Raw genomic sequence first — 23,813 nt, forward strand, 5'->3', positions numbered from 1 at the left:
GAGCTCTGGAGAGTCTGCCCATCACCTCAGCAGGGGGGTGGGGGGGGGGCAAATAAAAGGCACCAAAAATGAGGAAAACATCAAGAAAACATGTTTTATTTGACAGGGAACTGGATTCCAGACTGGGTGCATTGTGGGTATGGTCTCCACCTGGCTACATTAACCCCAACACCCCCCCCTCGAGGGGTACATCAGTCCTGCTCCATTCCTTCTTTCAACCCCCCCCCCCCATGCAGAAATTCTTTCCATTTTTACCAGAACTAATGACATCTCACGTTCCCATCTGTACCCTTTGATAGATTTTCAGTAAGGTATGGAAGAAGGTATCTGATGTCCCTCATTTTGACACAGGGACAGAAGCATAAAGAACCATATGATTAAACTACAGTATTCAGCAACACTTTCTTTGAGGAGGCACAAAAAATATAGTTTTATGCTATTATTTATGTCTTAATGATGCTTACGTTGACCTCATGTTAATTCTGTAAACCTTTGTGAGCTACTGAAGGAACTAGTAATGAATAGCATAAGATACTGATCACGTTTTTACATCAATATTGAATCTTTTACCGCCAGCAGCTACTATATTTGCTTATGACTTGAGATTCAGTACTTACTGAGTTACTGTGACATATTAGTGCTCCTTCAAGTAAAGTGTTACCCAGTGTTCCTATTTTACCAGTCAATAAAAGTCTCATTCTAAATATTTCCATCGTAGCCTGGGACAGGAGGACATAAAAAATGGTACATCGATACCTTAGGAATAACTACAGCCTGCCACAAAAACTGGGTGGCCATTTCATACCAACAAATCACGCTCTGTTCATAAACCCGAGTATTCCCAGTGTCACTGGCGTCAGCTTCCTTTCCAGCCAAATCTGACATAAACATCCATGTCAGCGAGTCGAATGGACTGTGATCGATTCACGCGCCGTCATCCATTCCGCCAGCGGTAGACCGCCGTATAAATCGCGTGCTTTCTGAAGAAAAGGACAGCCGTGTGTGCCACTGAGGAAGGACCTTTACGGGGTAAATCATTCATGCACCTTCCACTGTTGCCTCCAGCCCAGCGTAAACAGGAAACAAACAGCGCTAATGTTAGCAAGAGACTGCTGTGTCCAGCTGGAGGTTAGTTAAAGATGACTAAATCAGGTTAGCGGTCTCCCTGACTCAAATCAAAGATTTCAGAATCGCATATTTCAACAAAGGCCGCACTGTCAGAACAAAGGTAGGACGCTGGTTCAGTTTTGTTCCCCAAAGTACAAACAATATCGTCCCCAATGGCACAAAATTGTTCATCAGAGTCCATTTTTTGTACCTTAAATTAGACTAAAAGGAACATTTATCTAGAACCAGGGAACAACTGGCAGAACCTTACAGGTTCAGCCTCAGTGACAAGTAATTGTACCTTCAAAAGGTACAAATTGCTACACTGACAGTGTGTGACCCTCAGAAAAAGAACGAAGACAGATGGATCTTTCACCAAAGAGAGACACTTACGTCTTTGAGGAGCCCTACAGCCCCCCTCCCTAAACATAATACATGTCATTCACATTTATTTTTATGTAGTAGAAGTCAGGAAGATAACGAGTCGACTAGGCATAAGTGCAGCTGGGCTTCCAATGAACACCCAGGTATAAGCGTAAGCGATATGGGAACAAGAGCTACGCAGCATCTTTCAAAAAACGTAAAAAACCTAATAAAACTACAATTCAATGACCAGAAAGTGCAACGATAACATTCCAGGAACATGAGATCGGTATCGCTCAACAGGAAAAACTGAAGCAGCCCAACCCTGAGAAACACAGGTACCAAATTCCAGAAGGCTTTTACGCAAGGCCAGCTTTGTCTGAAGCAGGCTTTTCTTCTGCATTCTGCCTAATGTTCAACTAATAAGCTATAGATATAAGCTTAGATAACAAAAAAAATAACATGGTACACAGAGTAAAGGATAAACAGTGAGCAGAATCAATATTACACGGAGAAACATGATTCTTAAATTGTTGCGCTATTTACCCACGCAGTCTGTCACACAGTGGGGAAACCTGTCGCCATTTTCACGTAACAGGCACTCTGCCTCTCTGGGAGGCTCTTCTTATACCCAATCGTCTTACTGACCTGTTGTCAATTAACCTAATTAGATGTGAGATATTCAACCAGGTGTTTTGTCTTAGCGTTACACAACTTTTCCCGTCTTTTGTTACCTCTGTCCCAACTTTTTTCAAATGTGTTTCCGGCACCAAATTCAAACAGCATATATTTGTCATAAAACAATAAAATTCCTCAGCTTCGACATTTCACATGTCGCCTTTGTTCTGTTTCCAGTTACATGCGAGTTTATACGATTTGTAAATCATTGCATTTGGTTTTTATTTGCACGGCGTCCCAACTTTTTTGGAAGCGGGGTTGTGCCTGTTTTTGCAGACCAAGGGTACGATTTGGTTGGATGTTTGAGAGGAGAACATTTGTTTAATTTTCCAGCTCTGCGGATGTGAGAGATCAGACGGGACCGCAAGGTCAGACTCTGCAGACTCAGACAGACACCGTCTAATTGTCCCACGGAAACCCGGACTGCGCTGTCTGCTAAGGCGGTGTCATGGTGGCTTAATGCCATTCCAGAAAAAGGGAGGAAGCGGAGAGTGTGAATTTAATGAGAGAAACAAATGCTGAGAGGGTGTCTGATCAGACTGGGGATCATTCGTTCATTCATATATATATATTCATTTTATAGCAGAAACCTCCATAGTTATTCATAACCAAATTCTATGGTTACACTACATATTAGCTCACTATACTACTTGAACCATACTGCACCATTGTCTGGTAACTATACTACATTTTGGCTCACTATAGTACTGGAACCATACTGCACCATAGCCTTCTAACTATACTATACATTGGCATACTCTACCACTGGAAGCATAATGTATAAACTGTCTCACTATTTTCTGTTCTGTTCTCAAACTGTGCTGCATGTCAGTTCACTATACAACCAAAACCATACTGCAACATAATCTGGTAACTATACTCTTGGTTCGGAGTATAGTTATACCATATAGAGTATCAGTATACCACTGGTACTATTCTGGGTATAGGCCAACCGTGTTGTTGCAAACATACTGCAGAGAGCCTCACTATAACCTAATGAAACTTAAGTTTTATTAATATGTATAAATGCAGTATTTGGTGCGGAAACAGCAAAGTTCATAATTCAATAACGAAGGCACAGGCCAATACGCGCACACACATATATACTTGTCATGCCATGAGCTGTGACATTCCATTAGGAATGTAAAAAATTACACTGCTTAATGCTTAATACAGAAACCGTCTTATTAAGTAGAGAAAAGGCAATTAGCTTAATGGATACCCTTGATGGGAATGGATGAGGTATGGATAAGCTACTCGATTAGGAAGACAACTCGTACGGAATATTGTATATGTAGAATGGAAGCCTTATACAAAATAATGTTTGTATGATGCACAGAATCCTATATTTCTGGTCAATAGTTTGCCTGATATTCTGAACGTACACATGAGACACATTAACGTACGGCAGTGGTGGCCTAATGGTGAGGCAAACACACTTCTGAAAGGTTACTGGGTCGAATCCCCGGCCTGCAAAGTACTGACTGAGGTACACTGAGCAAGGTTCTGCCCCCCAGCATTGCTCCCCGCTATGCCACAAGGTCACATAAGGGTTAAATGCAGAGGACACATTTCATTGTTGTCTGCTGTGGTGTGTCAACAACGAGAATTTTTCACTTTCACCCTTTGAGAGCATGGAGCAGAAAGAGGTCACATGACCAACGTGTCTGAAAGTTGACTAATAACATGCTGCATTATAAATTTCCATTAACCAATTTGTAGGAGCATTTCAAGTAAATAAATAGCATCCAGGCCTTGGCTGGCAAGCAGGGAGAGTCTACATGAAGGCAGAACTCAGTGGGCATCTCCTGTCAGCCGCCTCGTTGTAAGTGACACTCTACCTAATCCATCCCCCAATCACGGCCCTCAGGAGCGTCGCGATTCCAACTGGACGGCTACACAGCCCCCATCTTATATCAGCTGGCAAGGCATCTTCAAAATATGGCTTATTTTGTCCCAGAATCGCCCAATAAGTTGTGCTTTATCCCATTTGTGGGATTTGCAAGATCTCAAAATCCTGCTTAAGTAACGATACCCAGAAATGTTACATTCTTATCAGGCAGTTTGAGACATTTTAGCTTATGCTTAGCTAAGCCTAAAGGAGGGTGCACACCTGCCACTTTCATCAACTGACCAAGGGAAGTTTCACTTAAAACATTTAAACTGGTTTCAAGGCAATGGAGGTCTGCAGAAATGCATCCTTACGTAAACTGAGCTCAAATAGTTGAAAAGGAGAACATACGTCTTATGGAATACGGGTCTGCTTTAAAGGATTAATCCAGCTTTTTAAAACATGCACCCGCCGCAGCCGTGCAGTAATTCACACAGAGGTGGGAGCTGTCCGGAAGACCGGGTGCTGATAGACATGATACAGGTGCACCGGGAAAGATTCAGCCTCATCCTTCCGTGCGCGGGGGAGAAGATCTGCAGCGATCTCATGACATCGTTTGCGAAGCGGTACTGTGCACACAGGGCATCTCGTTATACGGCAATTTGTGCGTGATCTGTCCCCTCCGAGATCCGCGCAAAAAACAGCACCAGCGTCTTCCCTCTGGTGGCCCGAGGATGTGAGACCACAAAGGAAACAGAGGCATTTCTCACTGAATATCAAAGACAGCCGAAGGATGTCCACCTTCCCAGGCAGGACGTGTGCGGGATGCAAAGTTGGAAAGTGGGCTAAGCTCACGAACAAAACCGAGTAAACGCAGTAAAAAAAATTAAAAAACGCGTGCTTGTGCCGAGCAAAAACACATAATGTTTAGAAATCGTGCGAACTGTAAAGTCTACAAAGCAGGTTGTCGCGGCGTCTTCCCGACCTCATTAAGAAATCGATGATACATCCTTTATTTCCGTGACGCACTGCTGGGGTAACAGCTTTGATTCGCGTTATTCCGGGATACACACACACACACGTATATATATATATATACGTGTGTGTGTGTCTGTTTCGGGATGGAGGGGGAGTTCATAAGAGAATGAATGAGGAGAATATGATCGCTTTAAGGTTGAGAGCAGAAGGACACAGCCTGGGGAGAATCTGATCTACACCTTAAGGCTTTTCTAAAAGCGAAAGCCTTGTATAGAACATATGTCACCAATGACATTTTAAAAATGACTTCGTTTTAAAAATCACTTCGCACAAGCCCTAATCATTGTAGCAAACACTATTAAACGGCGTGTTACGCATACAGTGATGTGTATGGGAGTATATTTTAAAAAAACGTTTAAATTATGTTTTAAAACTAGGGTGGCAGATATACTCTACTTCAAAAAAGAAAGAAGAAGCGTGTCCGGCTGCGCTACAGCATATACACCAGTTATAAAATAGCGTCGATGGTTCATACATATTCATGGTGTGTAACTTACCGATCTTTTTTATAAACACAATTTCCGGGTTCATTTACAAATAGATAAAACTGTCTGATTTTCTTAAACGATTATAATAAAGAGGTTTTAGTTTGCTTAACAAGGGACGGACTAAAATCGCTGAGATTTATATAAGTATTTAGATTTGTTTATATAACTAGGATTTAAGGTGTAAATACCCTATTCATGTGTTGTAATATGCCAATCCCGAGAGGCACAGTTATACAGTACATGACAACTTTCACATAGCACAGATGGCAAGGTCTGTGACTGCATTCCTTTATAGTCAGCCTCTTTGTATTCCTCTCAGGAATATAAAGCAAGCCCTTTTCCAAGACGCCTCTGTGAGGCACAGTCACATACGGCATCACTTATGAGACTAGGCAATTAGATTTTAAAAAGTGCATTTAATGATTTTCTTTTCCTACAGTCGCACCAACCTTGTTATTATCATGCTTAGGGGAATACTCCCCCCACTTTAGCTGAGTATTTGTCAGAAGAAGGGCAGCCGCAAACGCAGGCAAATTTCATATACAAATGGAAAATCCCTCCGGTGTTCTCTTTACCGAAGAAGACGTTAATCGACCGAGAACCATTTTTAACAACAGGTTTTCTTTCATTAATCCGAAAAAACTCATTGGAAGGCAAACACCAGGGGAAAACTTTTGTTTTAAATTTCACCAGAATTGAAAATGATCAGCAGTTCTTATGAAACAGGAATAAAAAAGAAACACACCCACGTTTTAAATACTCATTCATTATCAACTGACCGATTGTCTTGTTCCATATCGTCATGGTAATAACGTAAGTGTAATGACCATCGATGAAATGAACAAGTGGTTTCTCGCTGGCGTTTCGAATGAAATATGCAGGTGTGACTGGGAGACGAAAAGGCAGCCCGCAGGGAGCATTTTCTAAAATGCATTTCTGATACATTCGCATTCACTCATCTTGCACTTACATGGAGGTGATGTTCTTGAACATATCGGGAATACTGTTGCTGATATTCCCATTGTTCCCCGTGTCTTGCAGAGCCAGCAAAGGAAAGAATTTCCCATTGTCGGACTTATTGCAATAGATCTCTGTGGGCGAACAACTGCAGCTTGGCGGACAGTCCAGCATGGAGTTCAGATAGTCCTGGAAGATGCTCAGGAGAAACAGTACCCTCCACCAGCAAATTCGGGATGGAAAGAGCGATAGATCCATGACTCCCGAGCCAGTAGAGGGTCGGTGCCCTTCTGCGGTAGTATATAAATTGTGATGTGTGTGTGTGTGTATGTGTATGTGCGAAAGATAAACGCCTCAGTGTTAATAAGTGTTGCGGTATTAAAAATTAGTCGAACGAAGCCTTCTTCCTGTATAAGAGAGACCTGAAAAGTAGAAAAGAAAACCAAAATACTCCGTTAAAGAAGAAGACGGTGGGGAAAAAAATCAGTACTCCCGGTCGGCGCTCCTCTCTAGCATGGTATGGTCTTCTGCTGTCGCTTCGGTCCAGGTTGCTCTTGCGCAGCGCTGGGACTTATATGGATGATATAAGGAAGAAGGACGGGAAAGCGAGAAGTCCGTGTTCTGAACATCAAGTCCCACCTACTGGGCAGAATTAAAACTGACACACTAGCAGAACAAGAAAGGCACCCCATCAGATATGAGGAAACATCCGCAGACCACAGTTACACGCCTCTGCCTTTTAAATTTCCACCGTTAAATATCTCTGCGCTTTCGCATTCATACGGCTGTGGGCTCGAAATATTCCAATACCACGCAAAGGTCAAATTTTCCAATTTTCCTTCGGACCAATGCAATAAACGTGACTCTAGCAGGAGCCTGGTTTTCTTGTATCTCACTTGAAAGCGTTAGGGCAGATACAAGGGGGATCTGCAGGACATGTGGTTACTCTTGTTTTGTTTTTGTGAAATCATATTAAAGTTAAATTGACAACTCAATGGCAGCTATAACTAAACAGTGGTAAAATATTAAAAAAGGAGCCGGACTTGGAGCAGAGTATTGATTTTCGCATATCCTATTTGTCAAACAACGGAACCGAGGCTTTAAAAGAATTACAAAACAAACGAATTAGCCGACTGTGTTTAACGTCTGCCAAGCCTGGTTTTGCACACATTACAGAAATGGCCGATTTTCACTCCAGTATGTGCTGATACATGCATACAGAATTGTGAAGTCTTCCAAAAACAAGTTATTTGTCATTTCTATCGCAAAATAAGGAAACCCTTTGCTCTTCACTTAGATTTGATTAACTTTTCTTTCTTTTAGACATTCTGACACCAACGTGGAGAATTAGGAGCCTGAACTGTAACGAGCCGTTAGTGGGATGCTTGAAGATGTCATTTATTTCCCAGTGCCAATAGATTTTGTCACTTATAAAACATCAGATTGTTTTCCTGAGTGATGTTTCTATCCATGAAATGGTCCTTAGATATCAATTACTCAATTTTCATGGAAATATTAAGACATCATGTCCGCCAAAGGAAAACCACGGTCAGACTCGCATCCCAAACTGCTGCTCCAGCTATAGACCCGACCCAACCTGCTTTTTACAGACTCAGGGACCGTACTACCCCACCCTGAGCACATTTTCCAGGAACCTTGACACTTTAGCTTAAAACCTGCTAGAACAGATCTGTTCTGCATTGCAGACCTTCAAACAGACATTCCACCTCCATGGATGGCAAGTGGAACCTTGTCCCAAGCTTCTGATACCAAACAGTAATTCCATGGGTGACAACATTAGTTATTCTCCAACCTCTGGCAACCACACCCACATTATTAACAGCCCAAAACCTCTTAATTCGCCTTCTTGGGCCATAGATTTCGCTATAAAAATTGGCAACGGATATTCCAAATGCCACAGTAGAACATAGAGCTACTATCTAGACCAGCCTCTTTTATTTAGTTCCATTGTCTGTCGCTGTTTTTAATTGTGCTGTTGTCCCTGGAGACGTTGTACTTCATTCTCTCTCACATTTGTCTGTAATGAGAAGAATGACAATATATTTGACCTTGACTTTGACACAAGATTTAAATACAGATCAACTGTCTTCTTAAATCTTCATTTGAGAAATAATTTAAGAAGATTCTGCAGTGTGCAGGTATCTTTGAAATAGGGGACAAAATTATCATACAGGACTAGACACTAATTGACACTTTTCCAAGATGATTTCTGTTTGCAATTTATGTCAGTTCAACAAAAATGGTTTGGTACGGGAAGGCATGCAAGACTCTGCACAGGAGGCAGCAAAAATGAGAGGGTGTGATAGAAAGAGACCCCACACATCACATGCCCAGACAGAGCCACGCTTGACCACAGCTATCTCAGGCAGACATGAGGAGAAGATCTCGGGAACTTGCAAGACAAGCTGGCCTAGAGCTAAAATAAATCAAACAGTGGAACTGTGTCATCTGAGATCAACAGCGCGGGGGCGATAAATCTGGAGTTAGCCTTTCCAGCAAATTTCCAGACCCGGGAGGAAACACAGAGATGGTTTGGTTGTTGAGGGAGATGAGTACTGGCCTATTCAGCATCTTGAGTGACACGACCAGTCAAAGAATAGCATTCGCAGCCTGAAAAGGCCACAGCCCAATTCATCTGGGCTGAGCTCATTTCTCACTTATGCATGAGAGTCCAAGCGATCTGGCCTTTGAGGTGGTAGAGCGACACATGGTTAATGTCTAATCCAGGTTGCGCGTTTATTTTTCACTGTACTATTTCAAACAGCCTGCAGCCCACTGCAAAACACCATACAGCAAAGAAACAGGATATGCACCCAAATTAAATTTCAAATGCTAATCAGCAGGGTAAGTTTTGAGCAGAAAACCTGTTTCCCATCCTCTGTCTTCCATAACCTCTCCATCTAGGGTTGCCATGAGCCTGTAGGCTAATCTGAGAAGCAGAGGACAGCCAGACATTATGAATCACCAGTTAACCGACACTCTGTGTTTTTAAATGGTGGGAGGAATGCAGACTCTTCACAGGAAACAAGCACAGGAGCAGGTAGAGCAAAACTCCCCATATCTGCTGCCCAGTGAGCCTGCATGCCACCCAAAGGGGGTGAAATTTCACCTGCATACAATGGTGCGCTGCTGTCAGTATAACTAATTAGTATGTGAGCACGATCACTACAGAAATCACATGACAATGGCACAATTTTTACCACCTTCTCCTTGTTAAACACCCAATAAAACTGGTGAGCAAGACAAATGACCAGTTATATTGGATTTCGCTATTTGTCGAAGCATAACATCCAAGGTTTTAGGATCGTTCACACATAAAACTCTCACTGACTCATTATTCTCACGGGGCTGCAGTCAGACTGACAGGATGCCAGTCCCTCACAATGCCAAACGGCGCTTATATTTATCCTTTCTGTTTAAGCGCGTAAACGTAGAAGTGAACGGTCATTTCAGTTCAGCCGGCGCATTTCAGTGCCCCGTTTAACCCATACTCTCTGACTCCAGAACTCAGACGTGAATGCAGACCCTCAAAGTCAGACTGAGGGCAGAACAAACCAAGGAAACATGACATTTCAGTCAAAGACGTCACTAGCCATTGTAATGATAACATGAGGGAAAAGTTGTGCTATATGTTTTATTAAGCTGAATTCTACAGACAGGTTCACAGGTGAGCAATGAACAGCGAATTTCACCCCAGCAAAGCAAATAGCTGTCAAATAAGCAAAAATATTTAAAAACAGATGCATACAGGTGCTGTCGCATCAAATAAATTGTGTGACAATTAGAAAAATATTCATTTATTGACAGATATTTTGACATTAGGTAGCCTGTAAAGAAACAAGAGTTTTTTAATATGGAAATGCAAATGCAACAGTGGACATAAAGCATTTCATATTACAGATGAATCCCATTTATAGTCGGAAATAAAATGAAGTGCATTTTCCCAGTTAGTTTACAATCACCTAGAACATCAGTAACTTCACATAAAAGCATAATAAACTTGTTTTGTTTTTTTGGCTCCATAATGCAAGTTGATTTTCCAGTATCATTACTGTGCTGCTCAGCTATAAATTGTACCTACTTATACTCGCCTATTTTACTGGAACAATTCGAGCTAAATCTATCCCAGTAATCATCAGAGTGTCCATAACCATCATGTACAGATGGACAAGAAATGGTCCAGGTATGATTTTTGTTTAAAGTTAATGTACAAGCCAAAAAGGTGCTATGAACATTAGCCAAACCCGGGCGACACCCACCAGCCACACTCCACACCCACCCCTCACCCAAACCACACCCCCCACCCACACTCCACACCCACCCCTCACCCAAGCCACACCCACACAACACAACCACCTCTCACCCAAGCCACACCCCACAACACACCCACCCCTCATTCAAGCCACACCCACCACCCACACCCCCCTTCACCCATGCCACACCCACCCATCAGCAAAGCCACACCCACACTCCACACATGTATGCTAACATGTAACATATACGTTTTTAGAAATCTGTTTAAAAATGTTTTTAACTGTATTATAGTATATTTGCAGATTGCCATTTTACTTTCTTAATAAATACAGACACTTAAATTAGTGACATGATGGGAAACAACAGAAAGCCTGGGGCGCCCGTGGCAGTAGGCCATGTTATTTTGATTCCAATCGAACCTTCAAACCCATGATCTTGGCAAGAAAATGATCAACGACCTGTGGGCAGGAAATAATGAAACAGCTTCCCTGATGGCTTGGCGTGCGGCAGGTGTCTCGCGTAACCCCCCCCCCCCCCCCCCCACGCCGCCTTTGCACCGACTTGCCCGTGTCGCCACACCTCCCTTCCGATGAGATGTTAAGAGATCTCCGTCCAACTGCACATGGCTGACGGCCTGTTTTGACAGGGTAGGGAATTAGGACCATCTGTCAGACACATCTTGCAGGCACTATCAGAAAAGACCTTTATGAACAAAAGACGTGTTTCATCAGTCGGACTTTAATTTTCAGTCCCTGAGATGCAATTCAGATGAACAACCGGCCAGAGAAATGGGTTTAACCCTGAGACCACCTAAGAACAAACCAACAGCACAGGAGGAAATGTCAGCTTCTTCATGTACTTAGCTGATAAAATTCCCTCCAGTAACCTGCCTGTCCTCTCCACTTGTTTGATTGCTTCCTAAACCTCACAGGTAATGTTCAAAGCCGACTTACGCTGTTATAGATATGCTGATGAAATACATCTTCTATAGGTGAAACACACATTCAAGGACCTGTATGTAACGATGTTAGTCATTGTGACAGTGTAGTTCAACAGAGAGCTGTTTATCATGCCGGTTTTATCTGTCAGACCCGTACAGTGCTCAACCTCATGACAACAGTGGCTGTAACTGGACATGGAAAAGAAACGTTTAAGCAAGGCCAAAAGTCAGGTTTTCTGACTGAGACACTGATGTGTGTTCTTCACTGACACATCATTACTTCAAAACACTTAACTTTCAAAATAACTATGAATTATTTATCAGCAGAATGCATTATTTATCAGGTGCATTAATTTACCAGCCTGGTCCTGCACCACAGCAACAGACTGCAATGGGGCCTCTTACTCTCTAACCGCTAGACTACAGACTGCAATGGAGCCTCTTACTCTCTAACTGCGAGACTGCAGATTGCAATGGGGCCTCTTACTCTCTATCTGTGAGATTGCAATGGGGCCTCTTACTCTCTAACCGCGAGACTACAGACTGCAATGGGGCCTCTTACTCTCTAACTGCAAGACTGCAGACTGCAATGGGGCCTCTTACTCTCTAACTGCGAGACTGCAGATTGCAATGGGGCCTCTTACTCTCTGTCTGTGAGACTGCAATGGAGCCACTTACTCTATAACTGCAAGACCACAGACTGCAATGGGGCCTCTTACTCCTTAACTGCAAGATTGCAGACTGCAATGGGGCCTCTTACTCTATAACTGCAAGACCACAGACTGCTATGGGGCCTCTTACTCTCTGTCTGTGAGACTGCAATGGAGCCACTTACTCTATAACTGCAAGACCACAGACTGCAATGGGGCCTCTTACTCCTTAACTGCAAGATTGCAGACTGCAATGGGGCCTCTTACTCTATAACTGCAAGACCACAGACTGCAATGGGGCCTCTTACTCCTTAACTGCAAGATTGCAGACTGCAATGGGGCCTCTTACTCCATAACTGTGAGACTGCGGACTGCAATGGAGCCTCTTACTCTCTAACTGTGAGACTGCAGACTGCAATGGGGCCTCATACTCTCTAATGGCAAGACTGCAGTACTAGTGGGATGCAGTAACAGTGCAGTAACATCAGCTAGATAATAATACTATGATCGATGGCAGTAACATTAAAAATCACTAGTGCTTATCCAGCTAGATAATAATATAAAATCAACTGTTCTAATCCGACAAGATAATTATACTAAAATCAGCTGTCCTTGTCCAGCTAGATGATACTACAATTTACTGGTGTACCTTTAGAAATCAGTAGTCCTTACCAATGTAGAAAATTATACTAAAATTAAGTTGAGTAATACTTGAAATCAATTGTGCTTATCCAGCTAGATCATGGTACTAAAATCATGGAGTAACATTAGAATTCAATAGTCCTTATGTAGGTAGAATATCATATCGGAGTAGCATTACTCTAGAAATCGGTAGTCTGAATCTAGCTACATTATGATACTAAAATCATGGAGTCATACAAGAAATAAGCAATGTGATAATTTCCAGATCATAAAAAGTTTGTCTCTACATCAGGATAAGTTGCTAGTTTGATTTATTCAGCTGTATTTCATTAAATGAACATTTCACCAAAGCAAATACCAAATGTTGTACCATTAGAGGTTTACTGAACTGAATATTTGACCATTTCCATCTAAAATAATGTTTTGAACCTGAAGGTCTTTTCATATTGTCAGTCGCTGTTCCACTACAGTCTTCTCCTTCATTACAAGCGAGTGTCACAGGTAGCTGCCACTTCAAAGAAGCCAGTTTAGGCAGATATGATGTAATAGATGATTTGATAATCCAAAGAGCAGAATTCTGACAGCACTCTCAGGAGGAGGTAAGGGGGAAGAATCTTAGCAAGTGAAGCCCTTTTAACTCATTAAAGTCATTAATGGCTGGAAAATAAACACAAACCCTGCTGTCTTCAGCACCTGTAACGCCTCAATACCCGAACACTGGACAGACTCAGACTCTTAGGGGATGTTAAATAATGGTTATTTCTGACCTTAATTGCCTCCCTGATCTGAGTGTGATCTGAGGCTTCCTGTCAAAAGATGTATCTCCCCCCCCCCAACACACGCACCCTCCACACACACGCTTGTCTGTTTGAAGTCTAGCTGTCTGTCTGCTGGGCTATCAGCCACTCTTGGACTGATTTCCTCATCTTCCCGTTAGGTGTTGTCTGAGATCTCATGGCACAAACTTCATGAACATTTTACAGTCCGTGAAGTTGTAAACATTTTGAATGTGTAGATGAGGCTGTTTAACGGCAGCCCTGGCTCCTCTGAGGACATGTGATAGTCTTGTTGCCCGAAGAAGGAAAAGGCAGGTTTGTTTAAGCTGCTCTCTGTGAGCTGCATGGCTGCACAGGACCCTGTAAATAGCACCCCCCCCCCCCCCTCCCCGCAGCATATACACACTTACTCATTATGCATACATTTCAAATTCTACCTTCTCCCAAAAAAAAGGGGGGGGGCTACGATCTGGGCTGCCGCGTTGCCATGGTGACGCCACAATCAAGAAGCACCGCAATAATCTGCTGAGGAGGTATCCATGGGAGAGCTGGGGAGGACGCATTTTTGAAGCTATATTTCTTTCTTTTTTAATTCATGCCTTCGATTCTTTTTCCTGTGAGCTTGTGGCTCTTGTTGTTTTCATCAGTGTGAGAGGAAACACCACGACCGCTAAATATCGTACGGAGCAGAACAAAAAAACGGCGATAATTATCTTTTGGTAAATAATTAATATTCAGTTATGCAATCGCAGGCGCGGATGTGCCGTCTGCTTCCCGCTCCTTGCTGCGATGGGGGCTGTTTCCCCGTCCCTTCCTGCCTGGACACCCTGTTTCCCCACGGACTTACGAAGAAGCCGGGCGGCGCGGCTCCATCGTTGCATCCGAGATAAATAGCTGGTCGAAGATAAATAATTATTGTGGAGAACAACAGCAGATTACCGTTTACGTAAGAGATACGCTGGCGGGAACCTCGATGAACATGTTCTCTTGTGCACATGCCAGTTCTTGAAATATTTCACCAACAGTCTGTGCAGTGTTAGCTCGTGGGTGTCGGGCTAGATGGAGCCCACGGCAATCGCTCACGGAAGAAGGACGACTGACACCTCAGGCCTGTCACGACGCCTTAGCGATGACCTGGCGAATACGACGTAAAGCGGGGCAGTGTTGCCGACCCCGGACGTCATGCAGAACGCCGGAGTGATGTCACAACCCAGAGTTGTGACGGTGTAATGGTGTCGGGTCAAGTAACAGGTGTGATCACAGGGAATTGCTCACTACTGACATTTTCACTACTACTAAGCCATTGACGTTGATTTATTGTAGTATTGATTATAGATCCAGTCAACTGATTTGATGACTAAGGTCCTTCCAATGAGGAAAACAGTAAGCTGATGAATGTGACAAGGACAGGTTGGGACAGAAGGATGACCCAGATTAATTCAAGGTCATTCCATCTAAGACGTCATCATCAAACCTTCTGTCTTAGAACCCAGAATGAATTCAAATGAAGGTCATTTGGGTCAGGAGAGAAATTTGAGAAGATAGATTACATGCTAAAGACTCTACAGCATCACCGGGTACAAAAACAAAGATATCGTAGCGAGGAATCCATGAAACCAGGACGAGGATGTAAAAGATGCCCGTAGCAAATAAAGTCAAAATTACACATGCATGTGAGAGGAAACCATCTGTAAAATGTCCCCTCTGATCAAAACTACCACACATGACCTGGGCAATAGCAATGTACTAATCAGTTCAAAACTGAACATCATTTTTAGGAGAGCAATCTCGTCGCATCTCCTGTCACGCATCTAGACAGACACTTCAATGGATGTGTTACGTGTATCAGGAAGTCTGTGTGTGGGTGTCTGTGCACATCCCACTATGTCTGTGCTCTCCAAACTTCTGGAAAATGCATCCACCAAGATATTAAGTCCTGAAAACCTGCCATTATGGAGATGCTTGTCTTATAAAGATACTGCAAGGTTTTCAAGACTTTGCTGTGTTTTTATTAAAAAAAAAAAAAAAAAAGTTCATGAACTTTTAGAAAAGATTTAAAGATGGGCCAGAATTTTTGTTTGCTATCGAAAGTTTGACGTCTTCACAGATTTAGAGACATTGTTGTGGAAGTTTCTGCATGAATGTGCTTCTAACCTTGGTGATATTTCCGTGGGAAATGTCCACAGCACAACAATGAATCCTGAAAAAAAATATATCCCCACAATTTGATTTTTAAAAACTGAGTTAGCTTTTCGTTCTACAAAACCAAAAGTGCCGGAATGTTTTTTTTTTGTTTGTTGTCAAATTTCCTAAGTCCTTGAATTGTTCTGGAGTGGAACTGGGAACCTTGCGTGAAAGTGGCACTCAGTGATAGGTAAGTAAACAAACGTGTGCGTTTGCATGAGAGCCTGTGTGTGTGTGAGGGTGTGCGTGCAGGAAATGAAGTGATTCTGAAGTGAGGAATGTGACTGAGTGCTTATGCGGCATCGTGAGAGAGACCCAGCGTCAGTCACAGGTGGAGTGACAGCAGGACTGAAGGCTGTGACAGACACAGAGGCAGCAGCCTCGCATCCCGCTAGATCAAGGCCTCGGTTCCTGCGTTGGCGAGGCTGGTGAGGCCTTGGCGAGCACTGGCAACATCCGGATCCCACTCTCGCCCGCTCTCTCCCAGAGCAACGCTACATATAAAGCTGTCAAAGAGACGCTACCCCCCGTAACCTCACGGCAAGCGGACCTGCTTCAGTTTTACACAGTTTTCCACAGCTGTGTAATACCCCTAGTGATTTACCCCAGGGGATCTGCGGGCATGGGGGTGTAAATCTGCTAATTTCAGCTGGAAAGACACTGGCCAGAATGAAGCACTGCGGTACCATGTCCCAGTATGAGAGCAGAAACATCTCAGAGATGGAGGGACATGATTGTACCAGAATCCATAAGACCTTTTGAAAATGCAATGATTACACCACCCATCCATCCATCCATCCATGGGGAACATGACGCCATCAATGGTGTGTCACTTCGCTCTTTCTGAAGATCAGTGAGGTGGATCCCAACTGCATACACACTTCAGTAAATACCTGTCTCACCACTGACCCTCCCTCTGTCTTTGATGACTGTCCAAGTGAAATAGAGTCATTGATTCTTCTGTTCTTGTATTTTACACTTAGACTTGGTTCTTACTGGAGTCTCCTGGTGTTATTCAACTGAAAAGCTTTCTGATATGATGTCATAATGATGTTTCTCTACTTGTTCCTGTACCGTCTCCTGCTATCTTGTTCCTGTACCATCTCCTGCTATCTTGTCCCTGTACCATCTCCTGCTATCTTGTCCCTGTACCATCTCCTGCTATCTTGTCCCTGTACCATCTCCTGCTATCTTGTACCTGTACCATCTCCTGCTATCTTGTCCCTGTACCATCTCCTGCTATCTTGTTCATGTACCATCTCCTGCTATCTTGTACCTGTACCATCTCCTGCTATCTTGTCCCTGTACCATCTCCTGCTATCTTGTCCCTGTACCATCTCCTGCTATCTTGTACCTCTACCATCTCCTGCTATCTTGTACCTGTACCATCTCCTGCTATCTTGTCCCTGTACTATTTACAACCGGCACTTGTTACTAGTTACCCATTGGGGCTCATCTGGGCAGCAGCTTGACTTCTTGCCTGTGGTGCATTTACTGCCTTTCTTGCACATTGCTTTAGACAGAATAAATAAATGTCAGTGTAAAATGTCCAGTGCAGGTCGTGTTGATCCAGCCCAGGAACTCTATGCTAGGAGGCAACATATGCATGACATCAGCCCATCACTGGACAACAGCAGATGTTGGACAAACAGTTTTTTTTAATGTTCCTCAGCAATGCAATTGTTACACACCAGGGAGCAAATCAGGCATCCAGCAAGTAAGCCAAAATTGTAACATAATTCTTCTTTCCTTACCCGTTGTTTCAGCTGAATGAACTTGTGTAACATAGTGAAAGTGATTTGGCAGTTTGAAAACAAAAAAAGACGCAAGTTCAAACGATGGGGCGACACTGATAAGGCTCCACTTATAACAAGGGACATGAGTAGGTGTAGGACTTTGGGTTTAATACATTAGAAACAGAGGCAGCTGCTCCATAGAGGTCGAGGAGTTATAACTTCCTCTGTTTTAGAGATTAAATTATAAACCAAGCAACACTGAAATAACTCATCACTATAATTAAAATTTTATTGTTATTTGAAAACACATTTTCTCTCTTTGGAAAAATTAGCCAAAACTAGCCGACACCAATTACAAACCAAATGTGCCCGTCACGAATATTAAGGCTATTAAGGCTCAGTCGATGCCGACCTTTGGCCTTGGGCTGGGTGACAGCTGAGTTCTGCGATGGGCTCCTTTGGTATTTCTGCGTCACGTCGTTCCCGCACGGAACATTCCGAGCCAGGGCTTTAAGTAGAGAGCACATCAAAGTTGTTCCCTTGTCATCTTTGATTCGAAACGTATGAATCAGAGCTTGATTGGAAGCCGATACGGGGAGAGGGTTAATCTTTTGCGTGTCGTTGAGGAAGTGAAGATGCACAGTTTTTAACCAGGGAAGTCAGATGAAAGAAGAACGGGCCAATAAGAGGCACATTCAGATTTTCTCGCTCTTTGTTTTTGTTTCGCCAGATGAGAAACGTTCCCTCTAAGTGAGAAGAAGTCTCACAGATCCACAAACTCCTGCAGCGGCACCGTTCGCTCCTCGGACCAACGTGAAATCCCCGCGAGATGGGCCCTTCATCTGCTTGGTGCAGCTAGTACAACTAGTACTCAGTGAAGCTCATGGGCTGGGTGTACATGGCCAGTCAAAAGTTTGGATCCACCTACCTGTAGAAAGGTTTGTTTGCACTATTCTCTACATTTTTGAATAATTTCTGTATAAAGGCATCAAAACTGTAAAACAACATATACGGATTATGCACTGAGCAAAAAAGTATTAAACAGAAAAAAAAATTGTTGGGGGGGGGGGGGATCAGCTGCTACGTCCACTCTCCGGGCAGCGAGCGGGGAAGCAGATCATGAAAACAGGGAAGTCCAACAAACGGGGCTTATTGCAGGCACAGGTACAAGAACACGTCAGACAACGTCACAAACATCAATGTCTGATCTGGGGAACTGACTCAGACGCAGACTGATATACACAAGACAAGGCAAAATAACAGGGAACAGCTGGGCACAATCGGGGAAGCACACATGGATGGTGAGGGGGGGCGTGGCACACACGGGGACTGGATGTGCCGGTCATAACAGCAGCTCTCTGGGTAGGGACTCAGAAGGTTGCTGGTCAGCAGAGTGATCCCACGGTTGGGCTCTTGAGCGAGGCCCTTAACCCCAATCACTCCCAGGGACTGGCTGAACCTACTGTCTCCTCCATGCCAGCTCCATGAGGCGGCCTCCTGGGCTGCTTTTCCAGCTCGCCAGTCATTGGCTGCTTTCCTTCACCTGCAAACTCCTCCAAAACTCATTCTCATTTCCACTGTGTTAAGGTCAGGTAACCAGGGTTGAGCTTCCCGACGGCTTCTTAATGCTACGACATTCGTAAGTTCTATCTTTTAATGACGGTGCGACACTCTATCACTCTGCTTCCCAGGTGGCTTGGCGTCTCCAAACCTTTGACTGGCGCTGTATATTTTGCACACCTAGGTGATATTGGATAATTTGGTTTGCCTCTCTGTACTCAGCCTGCTGGCAAAGTCATCCAGACACAGGCCAGCAATTCTCCGAGGGTGCGACTTCTCCAGATCTCGGTGCTGCCATTTGGCAGATTTGAGTGAAGCTCCTCCCCTTCCCAGCCGTGGGAGGGAAACCTCCTTTTCAGAGACACGGGCACAGCTGCAGTCTGCTTCCTGAGGGATGTGGTCTCCTTTGGCACAAAGACCGCGCTCCATTATTGTTAATCTTTATTCGTTTAAGTAAAGCTACCCTCAGGTCTTTTTCTTGGCCCTGGAGGTGGAGGGGGGGGGGGGGTGATAGGTGGGAAAGTCACATGACAAAATTAGGGAGAGGAGGATGGCAATGGAAAGAGAGAGTTGTCTGGTGACGAATTGAGACTGTAGCCTGGTCCACGTCCCTGTAATGTGCCTTTAATTGAACTCATTGCTCCAATGGGCCTTCTTCAGAAGTGGAGGGTATGGGATGGGGGGGGGGGGGTAAATTGTGTTCCCTTTCTTAGGTCTGCACCTGTCCAAGTGGAATCTTGTGAGAAGGTCCATTAATGCCGTCGACGTGACCTCCAAAGAAACACAAGCTCACCAAATAAGACAGAAATTGAGGCTGTCCCAAGTAATCAATGAAGCAAGAGGTTGGGGGCCTTGTGTTCCTGTGACAGCTGGAGATACAGGGGGTCAAACCTGAACCCCCCCCCCCCCCCCCCACTCCCCCTCACTGCCACAGACACGGGACGGTTAAAAGACCTTTTGAAAATAAAGCAGTCAGCCTTAATTTGATCTCTTCCAGGAGATTCACAAGCACTGAAACAGTCCCCCAGAGACGTTTTTAACAGCTTTCCTTTTTTGGTCTGTGTTTCTGACGGAGAGCTTGACACTGGATGCTCAAAAAAGTGTTGTGATAAAGGTGTTTTTTTTTTTACTTTTCTTTCTTTTTGACTTTAACATGAGCAGGGCTGAAGGTCTCCGAATGAAGCCTTGTAACGTGTATTTTCAAAGTAGCACATGAGCCAAAACATACTGGCCTACATTCGAGATCTGAAATCACAAGAGCGATCATAAGATCATAATGGGGGGGGGGGGGGGTGGAGAGTACTTGGGGGAATACAAATATTGTCAGCTTCAGTGCTACAAGGAAGGGTGGGAAGGGGGGGCAGCACGTCCTAATGCAATAATAAAACATATTTATAGAGGTAACCAGGGGCGGGTTTGTCGCTTCTGGGGGGCCATGTAGCCAAAAGTGAAACGATTGAGAATTAAAAACAATCAATAGTCTTATAATTTGTGGCTGGGGGGGGGGAGAGAGAGAGAGAGAGAGAGAGAGAAGGGGTGCTAGCAATCTGATCAGGCAGATTTATTGATGTGGGGTGGCAATAGGGGTGGCAATAGGGGTGCCCCCCCCCCCAGGTACGCATTCTGCAGTACGGTTATACCGCATGTAGCTTGCAGTACACGTAAGACCCAGAGGGCACAAAGTGTCCGATTCTGTCCCACAAGCCGGGCAGAGCGCAAACACCCCTGCGTTCGGGGTACGCCACCACCAGCGCCAGGATAACGTGGCATCGGCCAGGCCCTTCCGTTCAGGGTGGAGGGTGAGGGGCGCAATAAATGAATGAATGAATCAGAGAAGGCCCCCCCCCCCCCCCCCCACCTCCACCCCGATCTCGGGTCACCAGAGAAGGCGGCATGAGCGCCAACAGGGGGCGGTGTTTCCGGTACTCCCCCTTCATACTCAGGTGTCCCTCACAACATCCGCCTCCACTGCACTTACTGGCAGCGGCTGGGATGACGAAGGATCGCCACGCTCTTTCAGGGCTGAGGACCTCATGACTGGGCAGGAGTCAATAGGCTGGTTCTAAACGGCCCACTGACATTGGCTGGAGTAACACACAGTGTCAAAACAATCCATCCATCCATCCATCCATCCATCCTCCAGCCCCTTATCCTGGTCAGGGTCATTCATCCAGTAATAAATAATTAAAGTTAATCTATTGGAATCCAGCAGGGAAGTGGGTTGTTGGCTGTTGGCAGACAAGGCTGAGGTTTCTTGGAGCAAAACATGTGATCCCACTCACGTCAGACTGGACGGCGGAGACCGCCATCTTCCTACAGAGGCTGAGCGAGTCGCGGTCATGTTCTCTCTTTGTGAAGCGGGTTTCCGTCATTTTCAGCTTTCGCCCTGTGCAAATTTGATTTGTCGTGAACAAGAACACGCATCCGGCGGCGAACATCTGTTGCCGAGGAGGACTGTTTGCCTTCCTAGCGCATATCTACGCGACGCATGGTGTTTGTCGAATGCGAATGAGCCGGCTTCCCTTTCAGCCGAACGACATCACCATTTCATTGAAGGTTAGCTTGCTGCAGCCAGACTCGTTCTAGCTAATGAACGTGTAGCAATGCAGGGCTACCCTGAAGTGGGTTTACTAAGATCTCTCCTTAACGTGTCATCAATGTCCTAAGAAAGCCTGCGAGGACGGGGACCGGCCTGTCGATCGCATTGAGAATTTCCCAGATCAGAGCCTCCGCAAGGCCGCAGACAGCAAACAGCAGGCTGTAATCTAAGGGCTGCCAGGCGGAACGCAGACGTTGGTGGGGGGAGCCCTAAAAATATGGTATAAATAATCATGCGAGCTCAGTGCCTATTACTGCCATCGGTGCTCTGAAATCCTCATCTCCTTCCTGGACTGGCTTTCTGCAGAGGAACAGCTGAGTGGACAGGATTACAGTCACGTTACCGTGGGGAGGCTACAGCTTACCTGTGACTTAATTAGTGCCGTTTTTCTTGAATACGCTGCATGTTTGGGAGGCTGCAGCTTTTAGGAGGGAAAGCTCTCATCTCAGACTTACTCACCAGCCCTGTCTTCATATGTTCTCTCTGTACAATAATGCGCTGTCATCCGCATTAAGGGACTGCATTAAGGGGCCGTTTACACTCCTTCCGATTTAAGCTGGGAGACGTCCCCGCTCACGGTTTTGTCCCCCCTCACCAGCCACAGATGCAGCTCAGAGGTGCTGATTCGCCATCCTTCTGCAGGTGAGCGTCCCCTTGAAGGGCCTTTTTGCTGCGGTCAGGAGTTCATGTGCTGTCCTCCCGTTGATTTCCCCCCTCCCCCCGTGGGCCCAAGGGCACAAAGTTCAGACTTTTTCCGGGCTTTCACCTCTCTCAGTACTCCACTGCATTAATCCATCCATCTATCTTCTAATTGATGGATGGATGGATGGATGGATGGATGGATGGATGGATGGATGGACATATAAATATAAGAAATTCTGTGAGTGTCCTGCTCCCTAAGACTGGAAACGTGCGGCTGAGAACCTGGGGGCTGTGGGTGAAGTTCATCCTCAAACATATAATTAAATTACAAAATTACAACAATAAATGTAACTGTAATCAGTTACAGTTACTGAGAAAAAAATATGTAATCAATTTGATTAAATAAAATGTTGCCGATTACAAAAGGGTTACATCCAAATATATTCATTTCAGTAAAAAGCTTATATGTAGAATTTAACATTCATTTTTGTTGCTTTGCATCTTCCTTTGTCATATTTCTGGACAGCAATGGTCAGCAAAGGTATTCGGACAAATTTGACTTTATCATTCAATTGCCCAGTGTAAAACATTTGTTCGAAAAGTAATCAGAAAATAATCAAATGTAATACGCTTCATTCCTTTCATGAAGTAATCAAAATAGCTACATTATTTATTCTGTGTTTAATTAACAGGGTAACTAATAATCTACTTTTTGAAAGTAACTGTCCCAACACTGTTCAAACGAGACTCAAAATATGTGTCTGAACCCGGACCAAAAACCTGCCTCAAGAACCGCTCCTCAAGAGCCGCTCCTCAAGAGCCGATCCTCAAGAGCCGCTCCTCAAGAGCCGCTCCTCAAGAGCCGCTCCTCAAGAGCCGATCCTCAAGAGCCGCTCCTCAAGAGCCGCTCCTCAAGAGCCGCTCCTCAAGAGCCGATCCTCAAGAGCCGCTCCTCAAGAGCCGATCCTCAAGAGTAGCGGCGATAGACAAAGGCCTCAGGAGCTGCTCATGTTAAAATTGTGAAAATGATGGATAAGCAGGACCTGGTTCTGAGGAGTGAGTGAATGCTGGGGATTGCTAATGAAAAGTCTGCAGGTGCCTTACCCCCCCCCCCCCCCCCCACTTGGGCTCGACACGGCAGCAGCGCGTCCTGTAAATGCTGCCGTTCTCTTCTTGCACGTTAAGGGTGATTTTTTTGGGGGGGCCTCTTTGCACCTTATAATGTAATCTCTCCACTCTCTTCACGCCAGATACCGGCATCTGTGAGTCTTTCTGCTACGGAGGTCCAGGATTAGCTCCCATGTCAAAAAGCACCCCCCTCTCCACCCAGGCTTACTCTCCCCCGCC

The 23,813-nt window shown here is 44.7% G+C and overlaps 1 protein-coding gene across 1 annotated transcript in view; it reads right to left on the reverse strand.

Annotated features, from left to right (window-relative positions):
* ntrk3b (neurotrophic tyrosine kinase, receptor, type 3b) overlaps nucleotides 1-7,334 on the reverse strand; it is a 112,992-nt gene extending 105,658 nt beyond the window's left edge. Inside the window, exon 1 of the mRNA XM_048969528.1 lies at nucleotides 6,476-7,334. Coding sequence (XP_048825485.1) covers nucleotides 6,476-6,720 — 245 coding nt within the window. The 5' untranslated portion in view covers nucleotides 6,721-7,334. The remainder of the gene's footprint in view (nucleotides 1-6,475) is intronic.
* Nucleotides 7,335-23,813: the final 16,479 nt, after the last annotated feature.

The sequence above is a fragment of the Brienomyrus brachyistius genome, chromosome 11 (genome assembly GCF_023856365.1).
Source record: "Brienomyrus brachyistius isolate T26 chromosome 11, BBRACH_0.4, whole genome shotgun sequence".
NCBI classification, from domain to species: Eukaryota; Metazoa; Chordata; class Actinopteri; order Osteoglossiformes; family Mormyridae; genus Brienomyrus; species Brienomyrus brachyistius.